Source organism: Lampetra planeri, chromosome 18 (assembly GCF_965212315.1).
Source record: "Lampetra planeri chromosome 18, kcLamPlan1.2.h2, whole genome shotgun sequence".
NCBI lineage: Eukaryota > Metazoa > Chordata > Hyperoartia > Petromyzontiformes > Petromyzontidae > Lampetra > Lampetra planeri.
The window spans coordinates 7,044,053-7,059,484 of NC_136124.1; the positions used below are offsets into that span (position 1 = coordinate 7,044,053).

The 15,432-nt window shown below is 47.0% G+C and overlaps 2 protein-coding genes across 5 annotated transcripts in view; one reads left to right on the plus strand and one right to left on the minus strand.

Moving 5' to 3' along the window:
• Positions 1-1,884: 1,884 nt before the first annotated feature.
• On the plus strand, positions 1,885-13,492 carry LOC144723572 (delta(14)-sterol reductase TM7SF2-like). The gene is made up of 12 exons (XM_078602420.1): positions 1,885-2,177; positions 4,188-4,604; positions 5,298-5,493; positions 6,067-6,281; positions 7,094-7,148; positions 7,618-7,815; positions 8,493-8,596; positions 9,191-9,310; positions 9,835-10,003; positions 10,210-10,290; positions 10,872-10,994; positions 11,306-13,492. Exons 1-12 carry the CDS (start codon positions 1,941-1,943, stop codon positions 11,464-11,466), a joined length of 2,076 nt encoding a protein of 691 aa, XP_078458546.1. The 5' UTR covers positions 1,885-1,940; the 3' UTR covers positions 11,467-13,492.
• Positions 12,488-15,432, minus strand: part of LOC144723570 (echinoderm microtubule-associated protein-like 2) — a 34,250-nt gene continuing 31,305 nt past the window's right edge. For all 4 annotated transcript variants that reach the window (XM_078602418.1, XM_078602417.1, XM_078602419.1 and 1 more), the window contains 3 exons: positions 15,267-15,359; positions 14,545-14,675; positions 12,488-14,129 (listed from right to left, as the gene is read on the minus strand). In XM_078602418.1, coding sequence (XP_078458544.1) covers positions 14,004-14,129; positions 14,545-14,675; positions 15,267-15,359 — 350 coding nt within the window. In that variant the 3' untranslated portion in view covers positions 12,488-14,003. The remainder of the gene's footprint in view (positions 14,130-14,544; positions 14,676-15,266; positions 15,360-15,432) is intronic.

Genomic DNA, 15,432 nt, shown 5'->3' on the forward strand with positions numbered 1-15,432 from the left:
ATAAAAAAATTGAAGCTTTTACTTTTAAACTCCCGTTTCATTTTACGTTTCGCCGGTCAGGTTTCATTCCATTCGGTCACCGCAGCGAAGTGGCAACAACCATCGCATCGTGTGCTGCTCCGCGAAGCCTCCGAATTCGAGGTCACAATCGACTGACTTATCCTCCTGATCTCTCTTACCGATGTTATTTATATTTTGTATTTACAGTAATTAGTTTCGCCCCCCCTCTTCCTCCAACCCCTCCCCTAAGGGGTCGCCCATAAATGTTATAACAACACTAATTGTTATAACAACACTCCTACAACATCAGAGTGCAGCGCCACATTAAATACGCACTACAATGACAATAGTTTAAAGCGATTTGAAGCATGTTTTATTTTTCAAAATAGAAATATGGTTTTGGGGGAGCGGGCAGAGCTTTGTGACGTCATATTTTAGGGGGGGGGTCTGACTTTTTGTGACGCCGTGTGACAAGGGGGGGGGGGGTCAAAAATCGTCCACAATCGCGTGACGTCATTTATGCACGGCCCCTAATGTGGGGGGGGGGGGTCGCTGAAGTGAACCCTGCATCACAGCCACTCTGGTCACTTCCTGCGTTTGAATTGTGAGGACGAAGTGAGAGAAATGCCTCTGACACTGATCTTTGTCCATTACAATCGATTCGATCTCGTTTCCAATTTCAACTAAAAGATGCTTTGCTGAAGATGTGAACTCGTATTAGATGTCCACCTCGAGATACGACCTCCAATACCAAACTTACCATCCCCATATTCCTGTCTCTGCACTTTTACTCCTTTTCGTGCATTCTATGCATAATCTGTCCGATCCCATTCCCTGGAAGGGGAGGAATTTATTAATTGACATTTGACATTGATTTATGTTTGTGAAATATTTTCGATTGCTCACGTGGTGAGACTGCTATTTTCGTGCTGTTTTCACTTGCGCGTCGTTTTGGTGACCGAGATCCATCCCCCCTTTGCAATTGAGACTCATCCTGGTCCACCGTGAGTTTTTGCCTGGTTAGACAAATCGCCTTGAAGGATGGAGCAGCTTAAGGGAGGCCTTAATCCATCCATGTCAAACCCTTATTTATCAGTGCCCTACCTGATTACAGACCAACTCAGACCTTATTGGTCACCCCGTGCCCTTAGCAATCTCAACGTTCATCCTACAAAGTCCCATCACAAGGGAGAGAAACACAAACAAATACACAATTATGTTTGCCCGTATTGAAACGGCTGTACGCGCGATTGACTTGAAAACTAAATTTCCCTGTACAAGAATACACGGGTTGACAGGTGTCTTATTCCAGCAGCGGAGTGACCATGGTCGATGACGCCGCATGCAAATAAGGGGGCGTGTATTCTAGATTTGAAGCTTTCGTGACTGCAAGGATTAATTCTAGATTTGAAGCTTTCGTGACTGCAAGGATTCATACTCTTAGTTCTTTCGGTAAAGTCACGTAGGTAAAAAATGAAATTAAAATTAATAAAAAATAAAAACAATAAAATTATGACGTTTCGGAGGTTCATCCTACAGGTTCATCCTACAAGACGGAAGCTTGTGTTGCCTCCGAAACGTCGTGATTTTATTGTTTTTATTTTTTATTAATTTTAATTTCATTTTTTACCTACGTGACTTTACTGCAAGGATTAATACTCTAAGGTTTTTTTCGGTAAAGTCACGTAGGTAAAAATTAAAAAAAAATAATAGAAATAATAATAGAAATAAAATAATAAATCACGACGTTTCGGAGGCAACACAAGCTTCCTTCATCAGGTGTAAAAAGGCACAGCAAAATAACTATAGTGGGAGTTATTTGTGATGGCGCATTAATATATCGGGTAAGAGGAGGGGGGGAGGAGCCAAGGAGGGCGTGCACAACTTAATGTGGGCGGGACCCACAGTTCGGCATTCCGATTGGATCCGCGCGCTCGCGCATGCGCACTGAGAGCTTCGCGAAGCTGCTTCGCCTTTCCCGCCCAAAATACGGAACCGAGACGAGGGGTGGCGGAGGACGCGAGAAGATGAGGGGGGAGGCGAAGAGACGAGAAGGGAGAGCGGAGGCGAGACGAGGGAAAGACGAGGAGAGAAGCGGGGAAGACGAGGAGAGAAGAGAGACACGCGCGGAGGCTCGGGGCTCCGACGGCATGCAAGTCGGCGCCGTCGCCCGCTCGGTGGGTGAACCCAAGCAGACCTCCCGTCGCCTCGACCCTGCCGAGAATCGGCTACGCGGGGGGGTAACGGAGTGTGAGGAGTGACCGAGGCGAGCGACTCTGATGAGTGACTGTGAGGAGTGACTGAGGAGTGACTGATTATGAAGATGAGAGGATGAGGAGTGACTAGGGGGGGAAGTGATAGTGTCAGGGCTGAGGGGAGTGATGAAGAGTGGTGACCGAGGCGTGTGGCCGGGTCTGTGAGCGACGGGGCATCGTGGCTGATTTATCTGTGGGGAGTGGCTGAGATGAGCACCTGTGAGGGGTGACTGGGGGAGTCAGGAGTGACTGATTATGAAGATGAGAGGATGAGGAGTGACCGCGAGCTTTGCCTTTCACACGCGACACCATTTTTTTGTTCCGTTGGTGGCAGCTGTTGGGAGCAGTTGACGTTGGCACAGCCCCGAATTAAACAGAGGGCTTCATTTTAGACGGGTTTTGTCCGTGTTTTATTAGTGACCTGGGAAAACATTTTACGAACCCTGCACACCACATCCACGGCACCTCTTCTTGTTCCAGTCTACGAGTGAGATTTTTAAAAATAAATGTTTTTTTTTGGTGAGAAAATATCACTGCAAAGTAAATGAAGTGGGGTAGAAAATACAAAGATAAATAATTGCACGTGTTTGGTTCTTTCGGTAAAGTCACGTAGAAGGGAAATAATATACATATAAAACAATTATTTCCCTTCTACGTGACTTTACCGAAAGAACCAAGAATATGAATCCCTGCAGTCACGAAAGCTTTAAATCAAAAAATAATTGCACATCAACTTTTAAAAGCCATCCAGGTTCTCGCATGATACCAATGTTAAAGGGAGCAGTTGACGTTGGCAAAGCCCCGAAGTAAACAGATGGCTTCATTTCAGACGGGATTTGTCCGTGTTTATTAGTGACCTGGGAAAACATTTTACGAACCCTGCACATCACATCCACGGCACCTCTTGTTCCAGTCTACGAGTGAGCTTGAAAATGTTCTATTTTTTTTGGTGAGAAAATATCACTGGAGAGTAAATGAAGTGGGGTAGAAAATACGGTGAGAAATAATTGCACATTCTTGGTTCTTTCGGTAAAATCACGTAGAAGGGAAATAATAAAATAATATCAATATAAAACTATTATTTCCCTTCTACGTGACTTTACCGAAATAACCAAGAATATGAATCCCTGCAGTCACGAAAGCTTTAAATCAAAAAAATTATTGCACATTCACTTTTAAAAGCCATCCAGGTCATCGCATGATACCAATGTTAAAGGGAGCAGTTGACGTTGGCAAAGCCCCAAATTAAACCCAGGGCTTCATTTCAGACGGGTTTTGTCCGTGTTTAGTGACCTGGGAAAACATTTTACGACCCCTGCACACCACATCCACGGCACCTCTTTTTCCAGTCTACGTGTGAGCTTCAATATACGATGAGAAATAATTGCACATCAACTTTTAAAAGCCATCCAGTTTATCGCATGATACCAATGTTAAAGGGGACTTGTGAATTGCAAGAGGGAAACCAGGTTCAACTTATTTTGCAGCATCACGGATTAATGCACATGATCTTGACTATGTTATTAACTCTGGGCAACTCAAAAGTATTGTATGGTTCATATTAGATTGCAGGGGTCAAAATCTGGTATACTCACACCAGTAACACTTCATCGGCTATCTGACGTGAGGTTAATGAGAAAATAGAATGTAAGATCAGGAGCTTACATTCTACATAAGGATATCTAACGTGATGTTGCAATGGCTTCTCTCCAATTGTTCTTGGCATAGCATCACTTCCGTGCCTTAATCAGAGCGTGCCCAACTGATATTCACGTGTTCTTTCTCATTAGCAAAGCTTTAAATCACGTGGGATAACCCGTGACGTGAATGCAAGGATAAATAGTTGCTTATTTTCATTGCGTGCATCTTTTTAATCCGCCCCTATGCGTGTGCAATGTTGTGTCATCTGTATCGTCTTTGTTGTGTCTGCAGCCAGGGAGGCAGCGCCGGGTCACCACTGCCCGCTCTCCCGGCCGCTCTAAGGCTCGCCGCTCAGCTGTCTCTCCTGGCTCTCCTACCCGCTCTTCCAGCCGCAACAAGTCTTTACGCTCGTCTGGTTCTCCTCCCTCCTCTCATGCTATCCCTCCGGGCCGCTCCAAGGCTTTTTTACAGTCTTCCGTCTCTCCTGACTCTTCTGCTCACTCTTCTGGAAGCCCCAAGTCCTCGCTCGCTCCTGGTTCCCCTGGTCGCTCGGCGCGCCTTCGTGGACGCCCCAGGATCTCGCGCTCTCCCACAAAGCCAGCCGCCAGCCCTCCGGAACCCCCTGGACCCGCAAGCAGCGTCAGCCTGGAGAGCAGCCCTGACCGCACTGAGCCCCAGCCCAGTTCGCAAGATGCACCTGCACCACAGGTGTGTGTAGTAATGAGTGTACCTTGGTCTGGATGCGTGCTGTAAGCCTGTTTTGCTGTGTACTGTGGTTTAAAATATTCACCATATCCTGGCGGTTTGAAGAGTAATCACAATTTGGGTTGCGATTCCATTTGTGGTAAACAGTTGTGCCACTCGTTGCTGAGGAAATATTTAATGTGTCTCAAAATGTATATCTTTCATCTTTATAAATAAAGGTTAGAATATTGATCCTGGAGAAATCTGATGAGATATGAAGCTCTTTTTCACAGATGTCGAGTAGGTTATGTGAATCAATTATATGGCTCGGGTCAGAGTGCTGAGTTGGCATCTATGAGAGTCTGGGTTCGAATCCAGGCAGCTGCCTGTGATTAAACCGGCCACCAATAACTGCAAAAAATTAACTCTCTGGGTTAGGCTAAATTCCACTGCTGTATGACAGTTATCTGGCAAACTTGAAGTGCTGCCTCTGACCGTGCGCTGTTCTCTAACACGAACGCTTGCGCTGCTGTGTGAGCGATCCAAATGGTTTCTTCATTTAATGATGCCAAGAGCATAATGGAGATAAAAAATGCTTGCATGTTGAACTTCTTTCGCACTGTACGTAGCTACCCGTGCTAATCAGACGTGCTGTTTCTACTGTGCACTCCATGTTATGTGTTGCTGCGTGTCATGGCTGTGCGACATGCCATGCAGGCGGAGCGTCATGAGCAGATGCGTACCCCTGATATTGTGAAGAACTACAGCTTCCAACGACGCTGGGCGGCTGGTGCTCGGAGGGGACCCAAAGGCACACACTGGGACTCCCTGTGTCTCCCACTCCTCTCCCCACACAAGCGTGCCGTCCCGTGTCGCCCCAAGAGAACACCGCTCACCTCCCGTGGCCTGGCAGGTGAGTGCACGGTAGTTGAGTAACGATTCACTTGCCTCACCCACCTGCTCGCCGCTCCCTGCAATGTGATGAGTTGTCATGATTTGATCCAAGAGTTGTTTATTTTTTAATGCTTTCCAACCAAGGTTGACGACGTTAATCCATAAACTCTCCATTCATCTGTAATGGAGATCAATTTAAACCTACAGTATAGAGTTGTTGCAATTAAGGAACTAATATGTAAATAAATTTCACCCTGACGGCTACCATTCGGCTTCCTTACTGCTATATCAATACTTCCTGAAAACTATTACAATTACATAATCAATGCATATAATTTTTTTTGTATAATTTGTAAGGTCACATTTTTATTGATTCCTAATTCATATTTTGGGTTAGATTAAATGTATCATATGCCCTCCATCCGAAACAGCCAATTAATAAAGTTGTTAAGTGAACAAACGTACCAATGTATTACTGCTTCAGCACACCAGTATGTTGGAGAGCAATCCACAACATTTAACAATTGGATACGACGTTTCGCTTGCGGTTACAACCAGCATCATCAGGCAGTTTCCAATTCTGGGGTTGCAGGTGCGGTGATACTGCTGCTGGTGTGGCCAGCCGGTCTGCTGTGCCTGGCCCAGGTTGCCGGCTCCCCCAGCTGCAGCCTGCTGGGGTCCCTGTCCCAGTCACCCGGTGCTCCTGCCTGGACCCCAGCGCGGCTGTGGGACCCGCGTTGCCTTGTGGCACTGCTGGCGTGGATGGCTTTGCAGGTGCTGCTGTTTGTGCTGCCCCTTGGCGGTGAGGTGAGAGGTGCCTGCTTGTTGCCACAGCTGATTGTAGTGAGGTTTTACTGCGATATAATTTTTCACAATACAACAGGACTTCTCAACCCACTCCAAAGGGAGTCAGGTAGGCTGACAATTTTTTATTGTGCATAACATACATGTGTAATGAACGTCAGTGCCACATTGCGGTGATAAAACATTAATACACATGATACAAATTCCTTATGAGCACCACAATTACTCGAGGCGTGGGCCTGTGACCTCTGTGGTCTTTAGTAACCTTAGTTGGTTTGGGGGCAGGGGCGCAAAAGTGTTTTGGTTTGGCCATGTTTGTTTGTTGTAGTACAGAGTTAGACTGATGGCCTTAATCTAAGTTGTATTGTGGTTGTTGTTGTTTGACTTGCATCCCACTGGGATTTTTGCACACAGTGTTGGTGTACGGTGCTTTTTCTGCAATATTTTGCTGTCTTTTCTTGGATTTTGTGTTTGCACTCAGTCACATATTCACTTTAAGATGCTTTTTTGTTTTTTGTTTGTTGCGGTTGCATCCGATGCAAGAGCCGAATGGCTCACAGGGCTATACCTAATAAATGAACTTGAAGGCTTAATTTTAATATTTTCTATTTATTTACAGCTTTAACTATTGCTTTAACACGTAGGTGTTTTGTAAAAAAAATTATATTGACTTTATTTGGTACTTTGGCAATAAATTTGCTTCACTGACCCTGATACAATATTTAGCATTCACGAATTAAATTATCATAGAAATTTTGCAGGTGGTTCTGTAAATGCGGGGCCGCCATGTCACCTGGGCACCGTGTCGTGTGCAGGTGGTGAAGGGAGCGCTGCAGCACAGCGGGGAGGTGCTTGCCTACAGAACCAACGGTGAGACACTTGAGGCAGGGTGGGGTACAGTTGGGTCCAGAGCAGCCATCGCAGGTACTTATTTAGAAAAACTGCGTTCCTCGTGGCCTGCCATGATACGTCTTTTCACATTTACCAATTGTCTCATACAAATTAGGTTATTACATGCTGCACATTCCTAATGATTGGTATACATTCCCCCATTTACTCACTGTCTTTCATTGGACCTGCAAATCTCACTCACAACCTTAAACAAGAAATCTCGATTTTATAAATTGTCTTATAGTTTTACAAACATTTTCAAAGTGATTGTTACCTTACATTTTCACCATCAGGTGCATAAAACTTGAAACGACTGAATCATTATTTAAATAGATTAGCAAAGGTAAAAAAAACTTGCGGATGCAAGTCACGCTAATGAAGTGTGGAATCCCTGTTTTAGAACACAACAGTGACAGTTCACTGACACGTGGTCACTCCCTGTGGGCAGGGATGCTGGCGCTGTTGCTGACAATGGCTGCTATGGGGGCGGGCTGGTGGGCATTTGATCTGGACCCCACCTCGGCTCCCACCCTCCTCACTCCCCTGGCCACCGCCGCTGCCGGCGCCGCACTGCTGTTGGGCGTTGCGCTATACATAGCTTCGCTTGGCAAAGACACCGCAGACCTGGCGCCGCTCGGGAACACAGGTGAGCGTAAGCACCTTGGGTTGCGTTCATTGGATCAAGCTGCGTCAGTGGTGAGGATTGAAGAGCGAATGGCTTCTGTGCGAAATATGCCATTGGTTGAAGTTGTGTGCTGCATAACGTATGTCATCCTCTGCTTTTGTATAGCAGACATTTGATCTACAATATGAAAATGCGCACATCGAGATTGGTGAGTCAGCCAGTGGGCGGCTTGAGGAGTAGCCTCGTGAATATCAAAACGCTGCTTGTGAATGATCGAAGCGGGCAGTGGCGTTACGATGTAATTGCACTGTAGACTATTGTTTATTATACATTGCAGGAAATAACCACATCCGCTGTGTGAGTTTCTGATGTGATTATGTACACACCATTACGAGTGGATCTTCTGTGGATTCAGCAATTATGGACGTTGGTATTGTCCCAGATTTCTCTCCATTGCTTCAGCATTGAATGAGGGTGCTTTGAGAGCATGTGCACGATCCCAAAACGGGCTATAGGACTTAAATGGAGACTTTGTTGAAGTGGCTCAATGAGGTGCAGAAGCGTTGCTTCCAGGTGCAGTCGTCTGTGCCTCAGAGAGGCTGCCGAGTTTCTCGCCAACAGCGCTTCCCTCAACGGGGGATATTTATCTTTGTTAAGGTTTCTCCCCCAATCGTTATTCGACCTCATGCTGTTGACAGGAAACATGGCATATGACTTTGTTCTCGGCCGGGAGCGGAACCCACGCATGGGCGCCCTAAACGTCAAGCACTTCTGCGAGCTGCGTCTGGGCCTGCTGGGCTGGGTGAGTAGTGCCGGGGTGCATGTTCGTCTGCTGCAAGTGACAGCTTGCGCTTTATGGGGGATTCGTGCCATGCCTTGAACAAGTCCCACGCTCTTCCCTGCCTCAGATTATTGCTCCACAGAATCACTAACTTCATGTCCATGACCATGTTCATTGCTCTTCATGCATGGTCCAAATTTGCCAAATTCGAAATTGACTCATAAATTGTTTAATTGGGATACACACAAGAATCCTCCCCTACTTGGCACACTCTTGCCTGCTTGTGGACCAGGTGTCGAGTCACCTTGCGCCACACAGGGACAGCTGTCACTGGGGGTGCCCTTGCAAATGTTTGAGATGAGATGTTGGTTATTGCGTGTAGAACAGTCTTGAAACACCTCTACGTAAATGGTGCTCGAACAAAAACACATGTGGGTGAGAGGAGCTGTTGTGAGCGTGGAGTGATGGTCTTTAGACATGTAACTAAAAATACATTTTAATCAATGACTCAATGAACACATCTTGATCCTTAATCAATTTTAATCGATGCATCATTACAACACTCGGAACGAGTCAACCGCTTGTCCCTGCTGGACTGTTGCGGTGCTGGTTTAGGTGGTGCTAGTGCTGGGCTTGGTGGCAGCGCAGACACGGGATGCTGGCACCCCGTGCTCTGCACTTGCTCTCGTCGCAACATTTCAGATCGTGTACATCGCTGCTGCCCTGTGGAACGAGGTAACGCGTGACCTGGTGAAGTATGGACGATTTTGGTTCCTGCACTAGCAGTATGACTGGCCTCTGCAATCGGCAAGTCTGGGATGCTTAATATTTTCGGCATTTATATTTATGCCTTTATTTATGTCATCCAATGAAATCTTCAGTTGCTGTAACTTTGCCAAAAGCATATCCTTGTCTGACTGCCCGTTTAATGTGGAATTTTTTTCTTAAAAATCACGTTTTTTACTTAGGCCTTGGTTTGTGAAAATCATGATTGAAATGAAATCAATAAGCAGGACAATTTGTTTTGGTTTATAATCAACAGTCAACTGCTCTTACAGGATGTAGGGCCTTACCTGGTAAAATAAAAAAATAGTTTAGTTAGGAGTTACACCACTTATACTAAAACTACCCAACAACTGGGTATGTTTCATGACCGGTAAGTCAGATGTTATTTTGTGGCCTCCAAGTGCACCTAGCCTGGCACAACCGCTGTGGTGACATCACCGTCACTTAGTAATGAATGGTGGCTGTTGTTGTAGGGGAAGCTGGTGGCTGCATTGGATACATCGCCTCTAGGGGCCGGGTTCCTGCTGCTGTTTATTGATCTGGCTTGGACTCCCCTCGTGTGCTCCCTTCCGGCTGCCTACCTGGTCCAGCAGCCCCTTCAGCTGCCCCTATACCACTCTGCCTCACTCGCGCTACTCTATGGTACCTGCTCAGCGCTGCACTCGCCCTCAACTTTGACAAATAATACTCACCCGCACACATAGCTATATGGTATGCCCGCTTACCGACTGCATGGCACTAATACTTAACTGCTTACCCACTCTTAATCCTGCAGTGTTAAACACCGACTTCACTGGCTGTGTCAGTACCCGACATTTTTACTGTACCATGTATACTGTTTCTTGCAGGACTGGGTCTGTACATTTACTGCAGAGCGAGCGCCGAGAGACGCGCCTTCCAGCACAAACCCAGCTTGACTCGCTCTTTTCGTAAGCCTCACAGCGCACTCCTCTTACCGTTTTACTTTTTTTTATGCTTTCCAACAAAGGTTGAAAGTGTTAATGTGTTAGCTGTCTGCCACGGGGGACCCCACAATAGCTCTCATAAAAGATGATCCATTATGCATTCGTTTTTAGTATAAAGTTGCGTTGATATTAGGGACCTACTCTTTATAAAACTGGCCAAATATCCCCTCCGCCATGCGGAACATCGATCACTGGGTCAAGACTGTTAACAGGAGATGGGCACCGCCTCAACGCTCATTTGAGCAGTGTGACTTTAAAATTAAAGCATTGCCCAAAAATTCTGAAGACAAACGCCAGTGCTTAAAGTATATTCCCCTTGCTGGCCAAGGGGATGACATCATCTTGCGTGGCTTCATCTAGTGACATCAAGCCTGTTGTGTGGCTTGAAACATTTGATTGTTAATTAAATACTTCTGAGGATGTAATACTTTTGCGAATTATTGACGATACTGAAAAACCAAAGTGAAAAGTCCCGAGTTTTGCGGATGGATTGTGTTCTTGAGCCACCCATTGGTGCCATTTGCGTAAAACTCTCCACTGCGTAGGTAAGGAGAGCATTCCCACGGCGACTGGCAAGCGTCTGCTGGTGTCTGGCTGGTGGGGCGTCTTGCGCCACCCTGACACACTGGGACAGCTGCTCATGACGGTGGCGTGGACCCTGCCCTGTGGTAAACATCTGCACCCCTCTATCTGGATTATCTGATTATTTATGTAATAATTTACTCATAATGATTGTCGGTTCAATTATTCTCTCAATCGGATATAGTGTTTGTGTGCATGTGTAATATCCCATGTGTTGCATATACTATGTGCGCTGTTCGTGTATGTGATCTGTGTTTTAAGTATACCATGTCCTGTGTGCAGTCGTGTCCTATCTGTGTCATGTATATCTTATAATTTGTGTGCTCTCCAAGTCCATGTGTAATGTATCCTGCATGCGCCGTGTGGCCCCGTGTGCGCTGCGCTCTGGGCTGTTCAGGCGTGCAGGCCGCCCTGCCTTGGGTGCAGGCCGTGTACGTGTGCGGCGCGCTGCTCGTGCGGGGCGTGCACACCGAGCAGGCGTGCGTGCGACGCTATGGCGCCGCGTGGGCCGAGTACTGCCACCGCGTGCCATACCGCCTGCTGCCCGGCCTCTACTAGCCCCCGCTGCTCACCTGCCCCAGGTGACCGTCCGCTCAACGCCAACTTCCGCGCAGCCTCCGTCCTTTAACCGTGACCAGGCACTGTTTGCCCGGGTGCAGGGAGATTGTATTTGTGAAGGTCACGCCTCAAAAGTTGTGGCTGCGATTCCTCCGGGTCTGCCTGGCGCACATGGCATTTAGCTTGTTTTACATATTTTCACATGTGAATCCTGGGCATTGGGATGAAGCCCAACGCACAGCAGTGCTGTCATTTGTTTACGGCTAGGGTGAGGAACCTCCACATTTGGCCCCGACTTAATTTGACACAGGCTATGACTGTTTGGGGACTAATTGGGTACTAAAGGGCAATGCGTTTCTAATTTGAAAGTGCTGTCACTGGGGTCAAAAAAACAAAGTATTGTAGCTTGGTAAAAACATTGTGACATTTGACTGGAATTTAAAAGGAGATTTTACTTTTTCACGAGGCATAGATAAGCTTTTAACATATTAAATAATGACAAGTAGGGATTTGTAAAAAAAAAAAATTGGCCAAAATGTTTCAATACGACCAATCTAGTAATGGTTTTTAAAAACGTACGCAAGAATTGACTTGGTTTTTCAATAAGAAACAAAATGTATAGACACTGTATTTATAAAATGTCCTGCCAAGATTGGGGTAAAACCCCAACATGCTAACTTATGTTAGTATTTATACGGGTGTTGATCCTAAATATGCTATGAAATACAACAAATATTATACAGTTAAATAATTAAATTTACTAGTCTGTGAAAAATCAGTCCAACTTTTTCTGCTCGTTGTTGTAAACTGATTTTATGCAAACATTTAATAAGAAAATGTGAAATATTTAAATATGTATTGAAGTTAAATTTTTTAATCCTGAAAGAAAGTGCTTTTACCGTATCGTTTTTCATCAAAAGTGTAGTTATTCTGCTCATGGCTATTGAGGAGTTTTCTGTAGAGCGAGTAACAAGTGCGAGCAGGGGAGAGGGTCACTCATCATCCACAACATGGCCCCTCCTCACCGTGTGAAGTCTTCTTTATTTCTCAGATAACGAGCAAAACAGCTCGGCCTCTCGCGCGTAACTCGGGAGAGCGTGCGACATGAACCACAGTCACCATCGTCATCGTCTTAACCACCACGATAAAAACATCATCACCACCACTAACAATCATCACCAACATCACCACCAAACATTGTCACAGTCGCCATCAAAATAGGGGGGTCATCATCATAGTTACAAGCATCATCACGTGGCCGGCGCGTGCTTGCCTTTAAACCCTCATCTCACGTGGCTCCACCTCCCCTCAACCCAAGTGCACAACAATAGGTGACTGGGAATGACAAGGAGTGACTGAGAGGTGAGCAGTGACTGGGGATTATGGCGAGAGTGGGCGAGGATTCAATGGTGCGAGGGAGTGAAGAGTGACTAAGGGATAGCAATGTAAGGTATGATTGGGGGTGAAGGGTGACTTGACGTGAGGGGGGACTGGGGGGGGGTGAGGGGGGACTGATGTCCCCACCCTGAAGCAGGGGAAGGGTTGGTCATCCCTGCCTTACCCCCCTCCTTCGCATTCCATCAGTGTCAAGCAAACATGAGCTGTAGCCGCCAGTCTCCATGCCCTTTCTTGCACCATCACGACCTCTTCTCTAATCGTGCATCAACATCATGCCAGCTTCCCCCGACGATTCACGATAAAAACTATAAACATAAATTAATAAAAACCCATTAACACATTCCAGGTAAAAATGCCTAAGCTTCTCGCCCCAAAACTCTCAACCCAACCCTCTCCTGGGTGTGGGGGGCCAGGTGAGGCAGGGTGGGGGGGCGGACACAGGAATGTATCAGAACAACCAAGGAGTGAAATGTACTACAACGCTACCGTTACCAGGACTAGAGCGCCACCAACAAAACTCACTATGTTCTAAAACGGATCCTCGCGACAACGCCAAGTTGCGCCTTAATACTAAATACTGTACATCCTCCGCCCCACAATTAAACACCACTGGTATTTTCGTTTTTAATTTTTTTCTTTGCAAAGCCGCTATTATTTTCTTGAAAATATTTCCTTGTTTACAAAAACGACATCGAGCAACGTGTGCGCACAACCGGGGCGCATTTGCGACGGCACAAGGCAAAGCTACACATTTACAGGAATCCGACACGAGCAGGACACTTAAGACCAGCGCACGAAAACGTCACCGTTTAGTTTTTACAACAATAATCGACTTGTTCACCAACTCCGTGCGGTGTGGGGCAGGCTCTATAAGCAGGTTCAGGGGGTCAAGGTGGTCAGGAAGGGGGCTCTGCGAGGGGTCGCTCACCCACCCATGTGCACAACAAAGCCATGGCCTCCCCAGCACCGACGCCACCATCGAGACGGATGAGAGGGCTCGCCGTCGCCTCCACGGTACCGTTTACCTCTTCGACGCAGTAGCAACGGTCGGTTTTCGGAATTTCTCCACCAATGGGAGAGCGGGGGCAACCAAGTGGCGCAGGCTTTGCGGAGGGTGGGGGGGCGCCCCAACGCCAGCCTCAGCACACCTTCCACTGCATGACGGACGTGTCGCTGCCGCCCGTGCTCAGCAGGTACGAGTCGTCGTGTAGGAAGGCCACGTTGGTCACGTGACTGCTGTGCCCGCTGTAGATTCGGCTCGGCACCTGCGCAACACAATTCATTGTGGATATACAGGAAACAGGATCTGGATTTGACCACATCTTGAGATGCTGGGCATATTTATAGGGGCAGCCAGTCATAGGAGCAGAGGAAGGACTTGAGCCTGAACTTTTTCCAGGCCAAAGGTTGACTTGTGACTTTAACAGAAAAGTGGGTGGAGGGGAATAGAGTGAGATGAGAGTGAGGGGGAGAGGAGTGTGGAAACGAGTAAAGCGAGATGAGGGCAGAGTTAGGAGAGTGCATGGAGGATAGGTAGGCAGGGATGAGTCTCTGGAGGTTCTTCGAACAGGGTGAGATCGGAAGCCAAATGCAGCGATCGGAGTATAGGGGTGACAGTCTCGTTGAAAGGTGTGGGCCAGGAATCTGGTCGCTGCATTTTGGACGGGACCAATGGCACACCTTGGGCTGGGAGCAGGGGTACACGAAGATGTGAACTTTCCCGAAGTCGTCGGCCACAGCAACGACTGCGCGGTTGTGAGCTCGGCACACTGCGTTGATGTCCGTGCCGTCGGAGCCATCTGGCCACACTCCTAGATGCACGCAAAGACAAAGAACCACCCGTGTAGCCTACACACAACGTTGGGACAAGCAATGCTAGCAAGCACATATGAAGGCCACACAATGGGATGGTGTGCCATGCACTGTGCAGTGCTGATGTTTACACACTGCACCACGTACTCATTCATTTAAGGTTGAGCCGCCTAGAAGATGCTCAGTACCAGTTCAGATATTTAACACTGACGTTAGTCGTGACCGTTAATCTAACTCGGGTCACCGGGATGATAGCATAGTGCACAAATCACAACAACGTTCTACTCATAGATGCGCGTGTAAAGATACAAATAATTTAAATTTGTAAGGCGCAATGGGCTGTTGAGCACAGACACATTCAATTGGTGGTTGCCTCGTCAGGACTTAACCCTCATCCCACCGAGGGAGGGAGGAGCCTTGAAGTCAAATGTCTTTGTGCACCAGTAAATGTACACACGCATGTGACGATGTACCCATGTGTGTTAGCTGGATACTTATATTGACACTCTTGCAAACAAGGCATTCCATAGACAGAATTTCTTACATTTACTCAAAAACATCCAAGATCACGTGTGCTCGTGTGTGCGTACCATAGATGTGGAAGCCCAAAACACAGGTGTATGTCGCCCATTCGATGTCCCGGATGGTATCCGCCATCAGCTGCTGCCTACAGTTACGGTTCCCTGAAAGAGCACATCCACACATGATCAAAAACAAGACAGAGATCCCACGTATAGCCTGTAAGGGCAAGTGCTG